Below are 21,549 nucleotides of genomic sequence, written 5' to 3'. Positions count from 1 at the left end.
AGAGAGCCAATCATTTTTTTCTTTGCCAAATAATACGTTTTCTAGTACAAAAATATTTTTTAAAGTCCACAATTTTTCAAAATTATTTTTTCACTTTTTTTTTATTTTTATTATTATTATATTAATTTTATATATAGATTTTTTTTTGCTTGCAGCGGGGTAGTCATTATTATTCTAACAACAAAATAATCATGTAAAATAATACATGGCAATCTCAGTTGTAGAAATTATAAGAACATTAAAATCTTTTATAGAATTATCAAAAACCCCATTCTAACATTATTATTTTTTTTAATTTTTAAATTAAATTTAATTTTTTGATGTAATTTAATTTTTTAATGTAATTTAATTTTTTAATTTAATTTAATTTTTTAATTTAATTTAACTTTTCAATTTAATTATTTAATAATTAATTATATATATATATTATAATTAAGGGGAATAATAATTAATTGCAAATAAAGGAAATAATTTAATTTTTTTTTACAGGTGTTTTTCTAGTACCTTATTTTTTAATACTCATAGTATGTGGAGTGCCATTATTGTATATGGAACTTGCAATAGGTCAATTTACTCGTCGAGGGCCAATTGGTGCTCTCGGACAAATGTGCCCTCTTTTAAAAGGTATACAAAATTTGATTAAAATTTTTTCTATAGAAATAAATAAAAAAAAATTTTTTTAACCGCTCAGGCACGAACATGACGCTTTTAGATACCTGAAGTCAGGGTGTAAAGCCAATCATTTATTCTCCCGTCTAAAAATGGCGTCAATTTTTACTATAGGATAAAAATTAGTATTTTTTATCCCAACCTTAAAATAGACGCCATTTTCAAACGGTATAATAAATTATATTAATTATATAATAAAATTTAACATGCAATTACTATTTGGTGTTCTAATAAATCCCTATTTTTATATTATATCAGATTATATTCACTTTTATATTCATTTCTTTCATTGTTTATGGTTAATAATAAAAAGGTTTATTATAATTATTATATATATATTTATTATAATAACCTTTATAACTTTTATGCAATTACGATTTTTTCTTCTAATGACACCCTTTTTTATATTATATCAGATTATATTCACTTTTATATTCATTTCTTTCATTGTTTATGGTTAATAATAAAAAGGTTTATTATTATATTATATAATGGCCTTTGATCTTATTTTGTGAATTCAATTGCCATCAAAGTTTAATGACGTGAAAAAAAAGAATTCTGCTTGAAGAACACAAAGACGATAGAAAAAAAAGGTTAGTCGACAGGGTTGGGTAGTCAATTATTTTAAATGCAGGATCTCAAATGTTAGCCAAATAATTCGTCTGTTGTACATTTCTTGAAAAAAGTAAAGATAAATGAATTATTATAAATAAACAAATAATAATAATAATTATAACAATAATAAAAATAATAATAATTATTATTATTATTATTATTATTATAACAATAATTGTAATAATAAGAAATAATAAATTTTACTGTCCTTTTTTAATATTATATCAGATTATATTCACTTTCATATTCATTTCTTTCATTGTTTATGGTTAATAATAAAAAGGTTTATTATAATTATTATATATATATTTATTATAATAACCTTTATAACTTTCATGCAATTATGATTTTTTCTTCTAATGACACCCTTTTTTTATATTATATCAGATTATATTCACTTTTATATTCATTTCTTTCATTGTTTATTGTTAATAATAAAATGGTTTATTATTATATTATATAATGGCCTTTGATCTTATTTTGTGAATTCAATTGCCATCAAAGTTCAATGACGTGAAAAAAAAGAATTCTGCTCGAAGAACACAAAGACGATAGAAAAAAATGGTTAGTCGACAGGGTTGGGTTGTCAATTATTTTAAATGCAAGATCTCAAATGTTAACAAATTAATTCGTCTGCTGTATGTACATTTAAGGCTTGTTCACAATAGCTAAATCGCATCGTTTTTAAGACAATTTTTTATAAGGCGAAATAATGGTATCGAACAATTAAAATAAATAATTGAATTTACAAAATAATTTAATTTTAAATGCAATTGGATTTTAAACAGAAATTAATTTATTAAATAGTAATTAATAGGTTAGATTGGTAATATTAATAATAATATAATAATAGTAATAATAATAGTAATAATAATAATAATAATTATATAATAATAGTAATAATAATAATAATTATTATTATATAATTAAATTTTTATTTTTATTATTATTGTACAAATTTACAGGAGCTGGTTTGTCTTCCGTGGTGATATCTTTTTTGATGTCAACATACCACAACGTGATAATAGCATACGCAATATATTATTTTTTTACTGCATTCAAAACCGATCAACCGTGGTCCGATTGCGATAATTTATGGAATACTGAACATTGTTGGTCGGCTGCACTCAATAGAGAAAATAGATCTGCATCGACGACATCGAAAACACCTTCCGAAGAATTTTTCGAGTAAATATAATATTAAAAAAAAAAAAATTCAGAATTTTTTAAAAATTTTTATTGAAAAGAAAAAGAAAATTTTTTTTCTATATTTATTAAAAAAAAGAAATTTTTTTATTATAAGAAAAGAATTAGTTTTTTATTTTTTTTTCCAGCTGCTTTCACAATAGCTAAATCCTATTGTCTTGAAGACGATGTTTTTAGGACGGGATAATGCGCGCGCATCCATTGCCAACTGTCACGCACAGTCTCGTTCTAAAAACATCGTCTTCGTCATTGTGAAAGCAGCCTAAAAAAATCGTTTTTTTATTTTTATTAATAATAAAGAAATTATTTTTTATTTTCCTTAAAATGGAAAGTAAATTTTTTTTTAGTTTTATTAAAATAGAAATTAATTTTTTTTTAAAATTTTTATTTCAAAAAAAAAAAATTAATAATTTTTTTCCTCTTTTTTTTTATTGATACTTTAAGCAATAAAGTACTGCAAATTAGCGAGGGAATTGAACATCCAGGAATCGTTAGATGGGAATTGGCCGCATGTCTTGTCACTGCATGGGTAATGGTTTATTTCTCGATTTGGAAATCAATCAAATCGTCGGCAAGAGTCAGGTATTTGACAGCGACATTACCATTTTTTTTGATAATTGTCGTCCTCTTCAGGGCAATCACACTTGAGGGCGCTGAAAAGGGACTGCAATTTTTCTTCAAAGTCGAATGGTATCGATTAATGGATTCCAAGGTGCCAAAAAAAAATTTTTTAAATTTACTTAAAAATAAATTCAATAAAAAAATTTTAATAAAATAATTATATTAAAAAATTTTTAATTAAAAGAAAAATTAAATTAAAAATTTTTTTAATTAAAAAGAAAATTAATTAAAATTTGTTTTTTGAATTTACTAGAACTAAATTAAAAATATTACAAAATTATATTAAACACTATAACTTTAATAATAAATTTTGAAAATTCAAATTTTTCCCGCCCTTTTGTCTTCATTTGATAGTTATCGAAGTATCGAATTATTACGAACTGTGATTGGACGAGGAGAAAAATTCGTGACCAATGAATATATAGACAAAATATCAACCAATCACGTTCTATAATCATTCGATATATTGCAAGCAAATTGAAGCGGGAAAATTTAAATTAACGATAATTAATTTCTATTTATTTCTTTTTTTTTTAAAGGTTTGGGTGCATGCTGCTGCACAAATATTTAATTCCGTTGGCGTGGGATTTGGTACAATGATATGCTTCGCGAGTTATAATAAATTTCACAATAATATTTTTATCGACACACTGTCAGTGTCATTAATTGATGCTTTTACTAGTTTGCTTGTTGGAATTTTTACATTCGCCACAATTGGAAATATTGCATTTGAGCAAAATACATCCGTTCAGGCGGTTCTGACTGATGGTAAAAAAAAAAGAAATTTTATTAGAATAAAGAATTTTTTTTTTTATAATATCATATATTAAATTGTAAATAATTTATAAATAATAATAATAAACTAGTAAAAATTTTATTTTATTTATTTGACACCCGTTTATGTTCAAATAAATAAATAAATAAAAATAATAACAATAATACTAAAAACAAGGAGCCCATTGTGGACACAGCCTAAAAAATTTTAGGTTATGTCTATGATCATTTACTACTTTTTATGCTTCATATATATATATATATATATGGGTGATTATTATTATTTTTTAAAAATTTTTATTATTTCTATTTATTTGTTAATAATAGCACTAATAATAATAATAACAATAATAATAAAAATAATAATTTTTTTTTCCTCTCCTAAACATGTTTCGTATAAATAATAATAATAATAATAATCCATATATGAATTATAAAAAAGTAGTAAACTATCATAAACATAATCTATAGTTTTTTTTTTTTTTTTAATAAACGATCATAAACATAACCTATAATTTTTTAGGCTATGTCCACAATGAGCACCTTGTGCTAAAATAAAGTAGCCAAAAAACCCATTGTGGATAGAGCCTGAAAAGTTTAAGGTTATATTTATGATTAAATAATCAGCACTTTTAACTTTCTTTCTTCAAATCGCGGCACATATTTATTTTTTGTAAATAAATAAAAATAACAATAATAAAAATTATTTTTATAAAAACTATAATAATAATAATAATAATAATAATAATAATAATAATAATCATAATAAGCAGTCATATGAATCGTAAAAAGTAGTAAACTATCATAAACATAACCTCTATTTTTTTTTAAACAAAACGATCATAAACATAACCTACAATTTTTTTGCTTTTTTTTCTTCAGAACGCGTTACCTATTTATTTTTTTTAAATACATAAAAATAATAATAACAGTAATAATAATAATAGTATTAAAAATAATTGTACAAAAAATAATAATAATAATAATAATAATAATAATAATAATAATAATAATAATAATAATCATCATCATCATAATAAGCAGTCATATGAATCGTAAAAAGTAGTAAACTATCATAAACATAACCTACAATTTTTTAATAAAAACGTTCATAAACATAACCTACAATTTTTTGCTTTTTTCTTTCTTCAAAACGCGTTATCTATTTATTTGTTTTAAATAAATAAAAATAATAGTAACAGTAATAATAATAATAATAATAATATAATAATAATAATAGTTATAATAAATATTTAATAGTACATAATATATAAATAATTATCAATTAAATAGATAGATAAATATATAATAATTATTATTAAAAAAAAAAAAAAAAAATTTGTAGGACCTGGTCTAGTCTTTGTTGTTTATCCAGAAGCATTAGCAAAAATGCCAGCTTCACAAATTTGGGCTGTTCTTTTTTTCTTCATGCTGGTCTGTCTCTCTCTCAATAGTCAAGTATGTATATTTAAATTATTTGAATTTTGAAAATTTCCCGCCAAATTAATGCGAGAACAGTGAAAAGAGATATATATATATATATATCGAAAGCAGCAATTTTTATTGGTTAATTGTAAAGTCACAATACATTTCCCTAGGGGAATTAGCCAATCATTGTAAATTAGGCGGGAAATTTAAAAATATATTATCAAATTTTGTCAAAAAAATAAAGAAATTTTCAAATTTTTCACAGTTTGCAATAGTTGAGGTGGTTGTCACTTCAATTCAAGATGGATTTCCAAACTATGTAAAAAGACATCTTCTTAGTCATGAAATGTTAGTTCTTCTTGTTTGTGTTGTTTCATTTCTTTTAGGTTTACCCAACGTTACACAGGTAAATTTATTTTTTATAATTATTAATTATACGAAATTAATAATTATAAATTATTATTATTCTTATTATTAATTAAATAATAATTATTATTGTAATTATATAATAATTATTAATATAATTATTATTATAATTATAAAATATTTATTCATTATTTAATTAATAAAAAAAAGTTAATTAAATAATTAATAAAAAAAACTAATTAAATAATTAATAAAAAGAAACGAATTAAAAAATTAATAAAAAAAATTGTTTTTTTTTTTACATTTTAGGGTGGAATTTATTTTTTTCAACTTATCGATCATTATGCGGCTTCAATATCAATAATGTTTCTCATATTTTTTGAAGTTATTGCCGTCTCGTGGTTTTACGGTGTTGGCAGATTTTCCAACAATATTAAAGAAATGTTTGGACGTGTTCCATCAATTTATTTTCGATTTTGCTGGTTAATAGCGAGTCCACTTCTCATAATGGTTTGTAATTATTTTCCATTATTTTTTTTTTTTTTTTTTTTTTTTATTAATTTTTCAAATTATTATCATTATTAATTTATAAAATTCCAAATTTATTATCAATTTTTAATTATTAAAATTTATTTATCATCGTTTTTTTTTATAATTAATCTATTTTTTAAAAATATTAATATTAATATTTTTTTTTTTTAATATTTTTAAAAAAATTAATTTTAAAAAATATATATAAATAATTTTGAAAAATTATTATTATTTAAAAATTATTTATTAAAATAAATTCAATAAAAATTATTAAAAAAAAATTTATTAAAAATATTTTCTATTTTATTTGAAAATAAATATAAATATTTATTAATTAACAAATTAATTAATAAAAAATAGAATAAAAAAAAAATTAATTAATATTAAATTAAAAATATATTTTCTATCAATAAATTTATTTCAAAAAAAAAATTAATTAAATATTTTCAGGCTTAATTAAAAATTAATCAAAAAAAAAAAAAAAAATTACAAAAAAATAAAATAATAAAAATTAATTTATTGAAAATATTTTCTATTAATAAATTTATTTTAAAATAAATAAATTAAATATTTTCAGGCTTAATTATAAATTAATCAAAAAAAAATTACAAAAAAATAAAATAATAAAAATTAATTTATTGAAAATATTTTCTATTAATAAATTTATTTTAAAATAAATATGTAAATAAAAAATATTTTTCAGGCTGTTTGGGTGTTTAGTTTGATTGATTACGAGCCACCAACTTATCACAAAGGTGAATATAAATATCCATGGTGGGCAGAAGCTGTTGGATGGGGAATTGCTTCGCTTTCTTTGATTTGTATTCCTGCATTTGCTATTTATGTTCTAATTCAAGCGGAAGGAAAATCTTTTTCAGAGGTATGAAAACAAAAACAAAAAAAAAAAATTTTTTTTCTTCCTAAAAGAAAATTTAAATAAATTAAAAATGATTTTAAAAATTAAAATGGATAATTTTTCTTTTTTGAAACTAAATTTGGAAAAAGTAAATAATTTTTTCAAAATTTAATATTTTATCAAATTATTTTTTTTATTTTTATTTATGAAAAAATTTTTGTAAATAAAATAAAAAAAAATTCTTTTTCTAAAATAATAAATAAATAATTAATTAAATGGTGAAAATTTTTTTTCTGGAACAAAAATTTCTTTCAATAGAAGAAAATTTTTTTAACAAAATTAAATTATTTTTAAAATTAAAACGAAAATTTTATTCGAAATAATATTTTATTATTATATAATTAAAATTAATTTTAATTATTATAATTAATAAATTAATTTTAATTATTATAATTAATAAATTAATTAATTATTAATTATATAATAATTAAAATTAGTTAATTAGGTAAATTTAAAAAAAAAAGAAAATTTCGTCCAAGAACAAAATTTTTTGAAAAAAAAATTTATAAAATTAAAATTTGAAAAAAAAAATTTTTTTTTCCACAATAAATTAAAAGGTGAATATTTTCAATTTTTTCAGAAACTAAAATGTTCTCTAAAACCACATTTTGAAGCGTGCGCAATTTGTGGACAGGAATATTGTACAGAACCATTGCACGCATTTGAGGAAGAATTATTGAAAGAACCTATTCACGAAATGAATAGTCTCATTCAAACAAATTCCAATTATCCATCGACAAAAACACAAAATCAATGACATTTTATTTTTTAAAAAAATTCAATTTTAAAAAAAAAAATTTTTTTCGTTAAAAAAAATTCAATTTTTGTAAATATTTTTCGTTTTTAGAAAATGAAAAAAAAAAGACATTTTTTTTTCTCTGCTCTTAAAATACATTATTTATTCCTCTTAATATATTTATTCTTTTTTTTTTTTTTTTTAATTCAAGAAATATTTGTTGTTTTTTTTGCGAAAATTAATTATTTTCTAAAATCTAATAGAAAGTTGTAAAATATATTTTTTTGTAAATATATTTGTAAATATATAATTGCAAAAAAAAAGGGAAATTATTTTTAAAATTGTATCTTAAAATATATATAATATAAAGATACAAAGTAGGAATTTTTTTTTTCATGAAAAAAGAAATTTTTTTTTTTTTTTTGTATTATTTTGAAATATTAATTATATAAATTATTATTTTACTTATTTTTTTTTTTTTTTAGACATAAAATTCCGTTTTCGATACTATTTCCGATTGAATTAATTCGTTCTTGTATTTTTCGATTGTCTGAAATAAATATAAATATTTATTTATTATTCGATATTAAATAAAATTGGTTATTAATATTGAAATATTAAAAAAAAAATTATTCACAGTCTTTTGAATCGACATTTAGGGGCAAAAAAAAATTCGTTTTAGGAATAAATAATAATTAATAAATAATAAATAATAAATAATAAATAATAAATAATAAATAATAAATAATAAATAATAAATAATAAATAATAAATAATAAATAATAAATAATAATTAATAAATAATAATTAATAATTAATAAATAATAATTAATAAATAACAAATAATTAATAATTAATAAATAATAATTAATAATAAATAATAATAATTGATAAATATTAAATAATAATTGATAAATAATAATTGATAAATAATAAATAATAATTAATAAATAATAATTTGAAGAAATTTTACTCACATCGTCAATCATTTTATCGAGTTCAACAACTTGTTTTTCGTGTGTTACTTTTAATTTTTCCTTTTCTCGTCCCTGTTTTATTGTAACATTTTTCCTTTCATCGAGAAATTTCTTTGTGTTCGCTTGCTTCTTCTCACGAAGTCTTCGATCTTTTTCACCTTTTGTTTTCAATGCCTTATCATTCATCACTTCTTTTGCTGTTTCAACCGAAGCCTTTACTTGAGCCGTATTCATGTCCTTAATGTCCCTAAATAATAATTATCATTTATTAATTAATATAACAATAATAATAATAATAATTAATTAATTAATATAATTGCATCGAAAAATAATTTATATATTCAAAAATAAAATTATTTCATTAATTAATATTTTATTTTAAATTAAATTGTTTCATTAATTAATATTTTTGTTTAATTAAATTTTTTTTAAATAAATTATTTAATTAATTAATATTTATTGAAAATTTATTTTCTATTTTTCTTTTTTTTTAATTAAATTTGTTTTAAATAAATTATTTAATTAATTACTATTTATTGAAAATTTATTTTCTATTTTTCTTTTTTTTTTATTTAAATTTTTTTTTTTTTTTTTTTTTGTAAAAATAAAAACCAACTTGTCATGTTTTGCTTGCAATTGTTTGGTTTGATTAATTTGAACAATTTCAATTAATCTCTTCATTTCCTCGCGACTCGCAATTACTTGTTGCTGATGAAGTTCCCATTCAACTTTTCTTTGTTTTTCCACCATTGTCGTCCATTCTGTTGTTTGTTCAATTGCCATTTGTTTCACGCTACCGTCGTTTATTAATGAATTTTTACTATTAAAGAAACAGAGAGATAAAACAAAAAAATAAACATATATTTTTTTTCAAAATAAAAAAAAAATAAATAAAATTGTATTAAAAAAAAAAAATTTGAACTATACAAAAAAAAAATTAATAAAATAAATAAAATTTTATAACAAAAAAAAATTTTAACTATACAAAAAAAAATTAATAAAATAAATAAAATTTTATAAAAAAAAAAAGAATTTTAATTACGAAAAAACAATTAATAAAATTTTATAAAAAAAAAAAAAAAATTTTAACTATACGAAAAAAAAATTAATAAAATTTTATAAAAAAAAAAAAATTTTAACTACGAAAAAAAAATTAATAAAATTTTATAAAAAAAAAAAATTTTAACTACAAAAAAAAATTAATAAAATTTTATAAAAAATTTTAACTAACGTAAAAAAAATTAATAAAATGAATAAAAATTGTGTAAAAACTTTTTCTATAAAAAAAATAAATAAAAATAAATTTAAAAAAAAATTTCACTACAACAAAAAAAAATTAATAAAATTGTGTGTACAAAATAATAATAATAATAATAATAATAATAATAATAATATTATGATAATAATAATAATACTAAACTCTTTTCCCTTGGATATTCTTTCAATGGCGGCAATATGATTTTTTTGCATCGCTTGCCTCTCCTTGGCGTGTTTTTTCTTCAAAGTATCCATATCTTTATTGTGCTTCTTTCCCAATTTAAATTGTTTTTCTCTTCTTAATGTCTCAGGTGTGATTGGTTCAATTTTAAATTCCTCTATTTTTTTTTACAATAGAAAAAATTATTTTTAAAATAAATAAATTATAATAATAAATAATAAATAATAAATAAATAAATTAAATTATTTTTTTTACAATTAAAAAAAAAAATGAAATAATAAGAAGAATAATAATTAATAATAAAAAAACAAATAAATATTAATAAATAAGAAAAAAAATAATAAATAATAAAAAAAATAATAAATAATAAAAAAAAAATAATAAATAAAAAAAAATAATAAATAATAATAAAAATAAATATTAATAACAAAAAAAATAATTTAAAAAAATAATAAATAAATAAGTAAAATTATTTTCGAGAAAAATTAATATTTTAAATAATCCAACTAACTGGCTTTAGCTTCCTCTTCTTTTTTCTTCTTTTCTTCTGTTTTTGCGTCAGTTTTTTCAATTCCCATTCCCTTCATTGCTGCATCTTGTTTTTCAGCCCCTTTCGTAAAAGCTCCCGGATCAGAAAGCATTGCCATAAAATCTGTAAAAAAAAAAATGAAAAAAATTTTTTTTCTTTTTTTTTTAAACAAAGGAGAAAAAAAAATTAATAAATAGAAAAAATAAATTAAATACCAAAATTTTTAATCACAAATAGAAAAAAAAAATACAAAAGTACCGCATGAATAATAATAAATTGAATAATAATAATAATAAATAAAATAATAAAATTGAATTTATTATTAATAAATAATAAATAATTGAATTTATTTTTATTTATTTTATTTTAAAAGAATTTTATTCGAAATAATTTTTTTTTTTTTTTTTTTTTTTTTTTTATAGACGAATTAGCATTTGAAAGAATTTCTTTTTATACAAATTTTTATTTAACAAAATTTGTTTTAGCTTAAATTAAAATTTATTTTCAAATTAATTAATTAATTTTTTTTTTTAATTTTTGTAAATTAAATAACTGTAAAAAAAATTTGGTAGCTAAAAATTTTTTTGTCAAGATTCAAAATTCTTATAAAAAAAAAGAAAATCTTTTGAATTTTAATTTTGAAAATTTGCTTCAAAAATTAATTTCTTATAAAATATATTGAAAATAAAAAATAAAAAATAAAAAATGATTTTTACGGGATTTTTGTAAATAAAAAAAGTAAAAAAAAATTAATACAATAAATAAATGCGGGGAAAGTTGCAAATAAATAAATAAATATATAAATAAATAGAAAAAAAATAGAAAAAAGAAAAAAAAAAGAAAAAAATTGAAAAATTGAAAGTTGCAAATAAATAAATATATATATATATATATATATATAAATAAATAGAAAAAAGACAAAAAAAAGAAAAAAATTAAAAGAAAAAAATTAAAAAAAAAATAAATTCACCTCCAAAACCATCGGGAACATAAATTGAAAGTTCAATATTACAAAATAACATTGGCAATGCCATTGGAAAATTGGCCTCAGTTTTCAATGAAATATGACGATAGCCAGCTTGTAAACCGTCCAATGGTAAAATTCTTTGTCCAAGTAATTTTCCACTTTCTTCATAAACACCAAAACGAAGCACCGCCAAATCGGGAAGTACAACTTTTCGAAAAACAAATGGTTCCTCATTATAAACTGGATTCAATCCATTGCCACCAACAAGACGTGTTCGAAATTCTTTTTTTATTGTATCGGCTGGCAAACCATACATATCAACTTCCACATAGGTTCCAACTTTTTTATCGGATAAAAATTGTCCCGCAATTACCTGTATTTTAAAATTCTTTTTTTATTATTCAATTTTTTGAATTTAAAAAAAAAAATTTTTTTTTTTATTAGTCAAATTTTTTTTTAGTTTTCGATTTTAAAATTTTTATTTTTATTTTTTTCTATTTATATTTTACTGAAACTATTTTTTTTTTTTTTTTTTCTATTTTCAAAAGTAAAAAATGGGAAAATTTATTTTTTTTTCTCTCTCTATTTTCAAAGTAAAAAATGGGCAAAATTTATTTATTTTTTTTTTTTTCTATTTTCAAAAGTAAAAAATGGGAAAATTTATTTTTTTTTCTCTCTCTATTTTCAAAGTAAAAAATGCGCAAAATTTATTTTTTTTTTCTCTATTTTCAAAGTCAAAAATGCGAAAAATTTATTTTTTTTTCTCTCTATTTTCAAAGTAAAAAAATTGCGCAAAATTATTTTTTTTTCTACTTTCATTAGTAAAATAATTAAAATAAATATTTTTTTCTATTTTCAAAGTAAAAAATTAAAAGAAATATTTTTCTATTTTCAAATTGAAAAATAACAAAAATTTTTTTCTTTTTCTATATATATATTTAAAGTAAAAAATAAAATAAAAAAATTCTATTTCTAAACTGAAAAATAATTTTTTGTAAAATATAGATAAATATATAAAAAAAAATTAATATTTTTTAATTTGAAAATAGAAAAAAACAAATTTTTAGTTTGAAAATAGAAAAAAAAATAATTTTAGTAAAAAAAATACAAATATATATATATACAGAAATAATATTTTTTTAATTTGAAAATAGAAAAGAGAATAATTTTTGTATTCTTTATTTTGAACATAGAAAAGAAAAATAATAATTTTTGTATTTTTTAATTTGAAATTAAAAATAAAATAACAACAAAAATTATATAGTTTGTAAATATTTAAAAAAAAAAGAAAAGAAATATTTTTCATTTTGAAAATAGAAAAAAGTAAATAATTTTTGTAAAATATAAATTTAAAAAAAAAGTAATTTTAGTAAAATTTTATAAAAAAATAAATTTTAATTTAAATATAGAAAGACAATTAATTATTATTTTATTTTTTAGTTTGAAAATAGAAAAAAAATAATTCTTTTTCCGTTTGAATTTGAAAATAGAAAAGAAATAATTCTTTTTCCGTTTTAATTTGAAAATAGAAAAGAGAATAATTTTTGTATTCTTTATTTTGAACATAGAAAAGAAAAATAATACTTTTTGTATTTTTTAATTTGAAATTAAAAATAAAATAACAAAAAAAAATTAAATAGTTTGTAAATATTTTTAAAAAAAAAGAAATATTTTTTATTTTGAAATTAGAAAAAAGTAAATAATTTTTGTAAAATATAAATTTGAAAAAAATATTTCTTTTCTATTTTCAAATTAAAATGGAAAGAAAAATTATTTCTTTTCTATTTTCAAATTAAAACGGAAAATAAAAATATTTCTTTTCTATTTTCAAATTAAAACGAAAAAAAAAATTATTTCTTTTCTATTTTCAAATTAAAATGTCAAAAAAAAAATATTTTTTCCGTTTTAGTTTGAACATAGAAAAGAAATAATTTTCTTTTTTCCATTTTAATTTGAAAATAGAAAAGAAATAATTTTTTTTCCGTTTTAATTTGAAAATAGAAAAGAAATATTTTTATTCCGTTTTAGTTTGAAAATAGAAAAGAAATAATTTTTTGTCATTTTAATTTGAAAATAAAAAAGAAATATTTTTTTTTCGTTTTAGTTGGAAAATAGAAAATAAATAATTTTTTTTCCGTTTTAATTTGAAAATAGAAAAGAAATATTTATTTTCCCTTTTAGTTTGAAAATAGAAAAAAAAAAAAAAAAAGAAAAAAGATAATTACTCGAACAGAACAAGTCGCCGTGATGACACCATCGACATCTTCAGAGAAGGGATCAAAAGATTTGTCAGTTCTTCTCATAAATTCCGGCTTCAATAAATATCCAGTTGTATTATTAAATTCAAATTTTCCCTGATTCAATTGCATTGGTAAATCTGGCGTTTGAAAATTTAGCGCAACCATTTGGCAACCAGCATTCCAAAAAACCTGTTTTTTTTCAAATAATATTTATTTATTTATTTATTTATTTCTTTATTTATTTATCTATTTACCTATTTATTTATTTATTTCTTTATTTATTTTTTTATTTAAGTAATATAATATTATTTTTTTTTACTAATAAATATATTAACAAAAAAAAAATTATTTCAAATTAAAAAGAAATGATTTAAAAAAAATTTGAAAAAAAAAATTAAAACGCCACAAAAATTTTTTTTTTTTTGCGATTTTAATTATTTTTTCTTTTCCAATACCTGAGGCATATAATTCGAAGAATCAACTCTTGTTCCCTTGGGATAAATTCGACTCATTTGTCGTTTATTATAATTGACAAATTCAACTCCAGATGTTTTTAAATAATTCAAAGCCGCTGTCTCCGAAAATGATGACATATTGTGATGAATATTTTTCTCTAACAAAAAAAGAAATTGACAAAATATTACAATTATTAATTAAGTAGCTAATTAATTAATTTACTTACTAATTAAGTAGCTAATTAATTTATTTATTTATTAATTAAGTAGCTAATTAATTAATTTATTTATTTATTAATTAAGTAGCTAATTAATTAATTTATTTATTAATTAATTATGTAGCTAATTAATTAATTTATTTATTAATTAAGTAGCTAATTAATTAATTTATTTATTTATTAATTAAGTAGCTAATTAATTTATTTATTTATTTATTAAGTAGCTAATTAATTTATTTATTTATTAATTAAGTAGCTAATTAATTAATTTATTTATTTATTAACTAAGTAGCTAATTAATTAATTTATTTATTAATTAATTATGTAGCTAATTAATTCATTTATTTATTAATTAAGTAGCTAATTAATTAATTTATTTATTAATTAAGTAGCTAATTAATTAATTTATTTATTTATTAATTAAGTAGCTAATTAATTAATTTATTTATTTATTAAGTAGCTAATTAATTAATTTATTTATTAATTAAGTAGCTAATTAATTAATTAATTTATTTATTAATTAAGTAGCTAATTAATTAATTTATTTATTAATTAAGTAGCTAATTAATTAATTTATTTATTAAGAAGCTAATTAATTAATTTATTTATTTATTAATTAAGTAGCTAATTAATTTATTTATTTATTTATTTATTAAGTAATTAATTAATTTATTTATTTATTTAATAAGTAGCTAATTAATTAATTTATTTATTTATTAATTGTAAATTTATAATTATAATTTTACTAATTAAGATTAAACAATTAATAAAAATTAAATTAAATTAAAGAAAATAAATATAAAAAATAATTTTTATAATATGTTAATAATAATAATAATAATAATAATAACTACCTTCTAAAAATAATAATGAATAATTATGAAATAAATAAAAATCGAAAAAAAATTCTTTTGCGATGAATAATAAAAAAAAAAGACATACTCAATGCAGTATCGAAACTTTGAAATTTAATTGGTTGAGCGTAATTAATCATTGACGAGAGCCAAGGATGACAAGCCATTGTACTTCCTGTGTGTACCGGTGCATTTTCAGCTCCTTCCGGTGGAGCTTCTCCAGGAGCTCCAGGAGCAGGTTCCTTAAAAAAAAAGTCACTAATTAGTAGAAAATAAAAAAAATTATTTGAAATTTAAATAATTTTTTATTATAAATTAATTATTATAATTACTATTGTAAATAATAATAATTAATATTTACTATTGCAAATAATAATAATTAATAATTACTATTGCAAATAATAATAATTATTTGTTAAAAAATTATTAATTATTACAATTACTATTGTAAATAATAATAAATAATATTAATAATTAAATAAGTAAATAATTAAATAATTAATAATTATTATAATTAAATCATTTAAATTTGTTTATGAAATTTTTTTTTCATTTTTTATTTTTTTTTTTTTTTTGGAAAATATACTGGTGGTGGTTCTTGTGGTGGTGGTGCCGGTGCATTTGGATCCTCAACAACTTCATCTTTAGCTTCAAATTGTCCCGAGCGAAAAAGTTCCAATTCAACTTTTTCCACTTCCGGTTTTAATCTTTTGTTTTTTATTAGAATTTTTCGTTTCAATGCACTTGGTGGCGGTAGCGGTTGTCCTGGCTCCAACTTTTGAATAAAAAAATTTTTTTAGAAATAAATATTAATTTATAATTTAAAAAAAAATTTTTTTTATAATTTTTTTTTTATAAATATATTTTATAACTATAACTATCGTTAATATTGTTTTTAAATAATTTTAATATCAAACATAGTAATTAAATAAATAAAATATTTTTATATTTTATAAATATAAATTTTTTTTTTTCGAAAAATAATATAATATTTAAGCCAAGGAAGTAGTGATTAAAAATTTATAAAATAAATATTCGAGTTAAAATTTCAAAAATTTGCTGCTAAACAATTTTGATAAATATAATAATAATTTTAATGATTTATTTTTGTATTAAAATTAAATTAAAAATTTGACAATTAATTTTAAATACAAAATAAATTATTTGTGAATTTTTACAATTAAATTTTTTTTTTTGAAAATTTATTTAAATTAATTAAGTTAATTATTTAAATTAGTTAATAATTAGTTAATTAGTTAATTAGTTAATAATTAAAATTTGACCTACTGGATAATCTTTGAGTGGCTCCTTGAGCAATAAATCGCCCAAAATATCATCAAAATATTTAGCGAGTCGATATTGATTTTTTAATGAGCAATGATTTTCAATACTTAAAATAACTGGATAATCAGATGTCACAAAGCAAGTGTCTCTCAATGCATAAATAACATCTTTAAATAAAATATCAGTGCACATTGCTTTTCCATGTGTTATTATTGGTTCATCGTCTGGTGTTTTACCATCCCAACAATCCAATTCCACGCATCTTAAAGTATTCAAAAAAATTTATTGTTTATTTAATTAATTTTTTTTTTATCAAAAAAATTAAAATTATTTATTTAATTAATTTTTTTTTTTTATCACAAAAATTAAAATTATTTATTTACAAAAATAAATAATTAAAAATGAATATAATTTTTTTTAATTATTAATAATTATTTTTCAATTTTTTTTTTAAATAATTTATAAATTAAATTTTCTTTTAATTTTTTTTTTCAATTAAAAATTAATTATTTTCATGAAATTTAGATTAAAAAATTGTTTTTATTTATTAAATTTTTTTTTTTATTTATTTGGGTATTTTTTTCTATTTTTTCGAAAAAAGAAATAAATTGATATATATTTTTTTTTTCATAAAAATAATAATATTCTAGAATTTAGATAAAAGTAGGTAAAAAAAATTAAAAATCTATTTTCTTTTTTTTGAGATAAAAAAAATATATAATTTTGTATTTTTTCTAAAATAAATAAATAAATACCTGCAACCAGCGAGAAGAACTTGTCTGTACATTTCGACTGTACTTTTTGCGCCAATTTGTTTTCCACTAAGATAAGTATTGTGACTTGAATTAATATAATAATGACAAAGTGGCTGATCCATGTCCATCCATTCGTCTAATTTTTCCAAAAATACCGGAGCATTCTCGTCGGACATTAAATATTTTATGAAACCGTCTTTGCTAATTTTTTCTATTTCAAACAAAAAGAGACAAATTTTCGAAAATTTATTAAAAAAAAAAAAACAAAAAAAACAAAATAATTGTAATAAAAAAAATTTTATTTTCAAAAATGATGAAGTAAAAAAAAAATAATTAATTTTTAAAAATAATGTAAAAACAAAATTAATATTCAAAAATAATAAATTTGCAAAAATAAAATTACTTTTTCAAAAAATAATAAATTTGTAAAAAATAAATTAATTTTTCAAAAATGATAAAATAAAAAAAAAATTAATATTTAAAAATAATGTAAAAAAAAATTACTTTTTAAAAAATACTAAATTTGTAAAAAAAAAATTACTTTTTCAAAAAATAATAAATTTGTAAAAAAATACAAATTACTTTTTCAAAAATAATAAAATTGTAAAAAAAATAAAAATTATAAATATTCATTGCTGGAAAAAAATAAATAATTATTTATAAAAAAAAAAAAAAACGATGATTAATTACGTTCTGATTTTAATTTATCGTCTGGCTCGTAGTCATTAATTATTTCCGTACATCTCTTCTCAGTGTAAAGTGGATATAAAATTTCATTGAGTCTCGGATCTCTTTGTTTTTCATTCATAAATGTTACAAATTGTTGTAAATTAATAAATTCTGCTTTGCCCTTTGTTCTAAAAAAGGAAAGAAAATAAAAAATTTTTTTTTTTTAATAATTTCAATATCAAAGGAAAAAAAAACCTAATTAAAGTAAACAAAAATTTTTTTTAAACATAATAAATTTAAAACAAAACCAAAGTTTTTTTTTTTTTTTTTTTTTTTTTGAACTATTACATTTAAATAAAAACCAAATTTTTTCAAAATTTTCACATTTTCTAATTTTCAAAACATTTTTGTAATTTATTTCCGTAGAATAAGAAAAAAAAAAAAAAAACCCCAAATTTTTCAAGATAAAAATTCGTTTTTACAAAATTTTTCAAAACAATTTTTTTTTTTTAAATTTGAAAATAAAAAGAAATAGTTTATTAAAAAATTTTTAGAAAAAAAAATTTGTTTCCAGTTTTAAAATTCCAATTAAATTTAAAAACAAATTTAATATCAAAAATTAAAAGAAAATAATATATCAAAAAAATTTTCAAACAAAAATTTTAATTTTTAAAATTCGAATTAAATTACTAATTTGAATTTTATTACTGTAAATAAATAAATATATAAATAAAAAAATAAATAAATATATAAATAAAAAAATAAATAAATATAGATAAAATAAATAAATAATAAATTTTATAATTAAAAAAACAATAAATTTTTGTAATTTAAAAAAAAATTAGTTTATTATTAAAAAAAAAAAAAAAAGAATACTTACATGGATTGAAACAATTCCTCGATATCATTTCGAGGACAAACTTTAAAATAAAGAGCCTTAAATTTTTCGAAAACAAATGCTTCCTTTTCAATTTTATCATTCTGTAAAAATAAAAAGAGAATCAAATTTTTTTTTTTCGAAAATAAATAATTTTCAAATATTTTGATAATTGCAAAAAAAAAACAACAATAAATAAATAAATAAAAATTTTTACTATATGTTTTTGTATATAAAATAAAGATAGTAAAAAATTTGTAAATTATTTTTTTTTTCTTTTACTTTTCCATTTGGAAGGCCCAATTCTTGTAATCCTTGATAAATTAATTTTTCCGTTTTTCCCGATGCAAATGTTTTTGTTATCACTTTCACTGGAACTTTTCCCTTTGCATCCACTTGGAATGACAATTTCATCCAACTTTAATTTTAATTAAATTTATTATTATTATTATTATTATTATTATTATTATTATTATTATTATTATTATTATTTATTATTATTATTAATTATTAATAAATTCATTAATTTTTCAAAATTTCAATAAAAATTCCAAAAATTGAATTATTTTTCAAAAAATTTTAATTCTAATTTGTCGGAAACTTTTTTTTTTGTTTTTTATTAATTATTTATTTTATTAATTTATTATTATTATTATTATTATTATTAACAAATTATTAATTAAATTATTATTAATGAATTAAAATTTATTTTTCTATCAAAATATTTTGTTAATAATTAAATTAATAATAAATAATTTTTTCTCTTATAGATTTAAATAAATGAATAATAATTAATAAATAAAATATAATTTAAAAATTATTGAAAAAAAAAAAAATGTAAAAAATTTTTAACGTATTTTATTTAAAAAAGTTTTTTTTTTTATTTTTCACTCACTGTTTCATTAATTGCGTTGTGGGACAAACATTACTTGCTTTTGTATTGTGTGTAACTTTTCGTAATCCCGCTTGCCAATCCTAAAAAAGAAAATTATATTTTCACTTTTTTTTTTATTTTATTTAAAAATTAAATTTTTTAAACTATTTTATTTCATTATTAAATTATTATTTAATTACTATTAAATTATTATTAAATTATTATTAAATTATTATTATTATTATTTAATATAAATATTAAATAGTTTTTATTTAGTAATTTTTTAATATCTCTTTTTACTAATAAATTATAAATTTTTTTTTTTAATTATATTTAAATTCCAAAAAAATATAATCAAACCAAAATTTTTGTAAAATAAAAAAAAAAAATTAAATTTAAAAAATTCATTTACCTTCGCAGTTTGTGCATCGGGACAAACCACATGATTATAAATAATATTTGTATAATCAACTCCAGAACATATTGTCAAACTTTTTTCATCCAATTGCTCCAATGTTCCATGTTTACTACATTTATTCATTAATTTTTGATCCTAAAGCAAAAAAAAAAAAAAAAAAAGAGAGAAGAAAAAAATTAATAAATAAATTTAAAAAAAATTTCTGAAAAATTATTTATTGAAAAATACATTAATTAATTCATGTAATTTATTATTATTAATTAAAAAATTCGAGAAATTAATTTTTTATTTTTTGGAAAATAATAAAAAAGAATTTTTCTTTATCTCACCTTTGGTGTTCCACCGTATCTTATATCACAGACTTGAGCCAATTCAATAACATCACCCTCCTAAAATTAATTAATTAATTAATTATTTTTTTTTTATTTACAAAAAAATGTAAAATATAAAAATTTATAAGTGAAAAAAAAATGTGAAAAAAATTATTATTATGAATTTATTTATTACTAATTTTTATAATTATTATTTATTTATTTTTTTATTAATTTACTTTTATAAATATTTTTTTTTTATTTTATTAATTTACTTTAAAGAATATTTTTTTTTTTTTTTAATTTATTTTTATGAATTTTTTTTTTATTTTATTAATTTTCTTTTATAAATATATATTTTTTTTATTTTATTAATTTACTTTTATGAATATTTTTTTTTTTTATTTTATTAATTTTTACTTTTATGAATTTTTTTTTTTTATTTATAATTATGGAAAATTAATATATTTATTGAAAATACCTTTCCTTCACTTTTCCAATAAATAAAAAAACCATATTCATCGACTTTAAATAAACAATCGGCTTCAAATTCAGTGTTATCTTTGTCCTCGTACCATCTGTCAAAAATACATCCTTTTCTCATAAATTCAGGCGTTTCAATTTGCCAATTGTATTCGAATTTTTTTGTCATTTTCTTCTTCTTCTTTTTTGTTTTTAAATATTAAATATAAATTATTTTTTTTTTAAATAAATAAATTTAAATAATTTTTTTTAGAATATTAATTATATATAAATTTTTTTTTATTAAATAAATTTTAAATAAAAATCATCCTGTCATTTCACGTATGACAGATGAACTG

At 17.3% G+C, this 21,549-nt stretch overlaps 2 protein-coding genes across 2 annotated transcripts in view; one reads left to right on the top strand and one right to left on the bottom strand.

Moving 5' to 3' along the window:
- LOC127290007 (sodium- and chloride-dependent GABA transporter ine-like) overlaps positions 1-8,344 on the top strand; it is an 18,386-nt gene extending 10,042 nt beyond the window's left edge. Inside the window, exons 4-12 of the mRNA XM_051318344.1 lie at positions 490-624; positions 2,250-2,472; positions 2,935-3,202; positions 3,651-3,879; positions 5,231-5,343; positions 5,579-5,719; positions 5,989-6,189; positions 6,914-7,090; positions 7,707-8,344. Of these exons, the coding sequence (XP_051174301.1) occupies positions 490-624; positions 2,250-2,472; positions 2,935-3,202; positions 3,651-3,879; positions 5,231-5,343; positions 5,579-5,719; positions 5,989-6,189; positions 6,914-7,090; positions 7,707-7,883 (1,664 nt within the window). The 3' untranslated portion in view covers positions 7,884-8,344. The remainder of the gene's footprint in view (positions 1-489; positions 625-2,249; positions 2,473-2,934; positions 3,203-3,650; positions 3,880-5,230; positions 5,344-5,578; positions 5,720-5,988; positions 6,190-6,913; positions 7,091-7,706) is intronic.
- LOC127290006 (1-phosphatidylinositol 4,5-bisphosphate phosphodiesterase-like) lies at positions 8,140-21,549 on the bottom strand. The gene is made up of 19 exons (XM_051318342.1): positions 21,210-21,549; positions 20,747-20,806; positions 20,412-20,552; positions 20,021-20,100; positions 19,408-19,543; positions 19,129-19,229; positions 18,270-18,436; positions 17,580-17,790; positions 16,828-17,086; positions 16,127-16,315; positions 15,629-15,782; positions 14,469-14,626; positions 13,999-14,202; positions 11,777-12,146; positions 10,789-10,929; positions 10,260-10,434; positions 9,456-9,659; positions 8,840-9,086; positions 8,140-8,412 (listed from the first exon to the last, which is right to left on the bottom strand). The coding sequence occupies exons 1-19, from the start codon at positions 21,378-21,380 to the stop codon at positions 8,344-8,346; spliced, it is 3,237 nt and encodes a 1,078-aa protein (XP_051174299.1). The 5' UTR covers positions 21,381-21,549; the 3' UTR covers positions 8,140-8,343.

The sequence above is a fragment of the Leptopilina boulardi genome, unplaced genomic scaffold (genome assembly GCF_019393585.1).
Source record: "Leptopilina boulardi isolate dan_hultmark-lab unplaced genomic scaffold, ZJU_Lbou_2.1 LbouV2_55, whole genome shotgun sequence".
NCBI classification, from domain to species: domain Eukaryota; kingdom Metazoa; phylum Arthropoda; class Insecta; order Hymenoptera; family Figitidae; genus Leptopilina; species Leptopilina boulardi.
The sequence above is the reverse complement of the archived record's forward strand: the minus strand, read 5'-3'. Positions and strand labels throughout refer to the sequence as shown.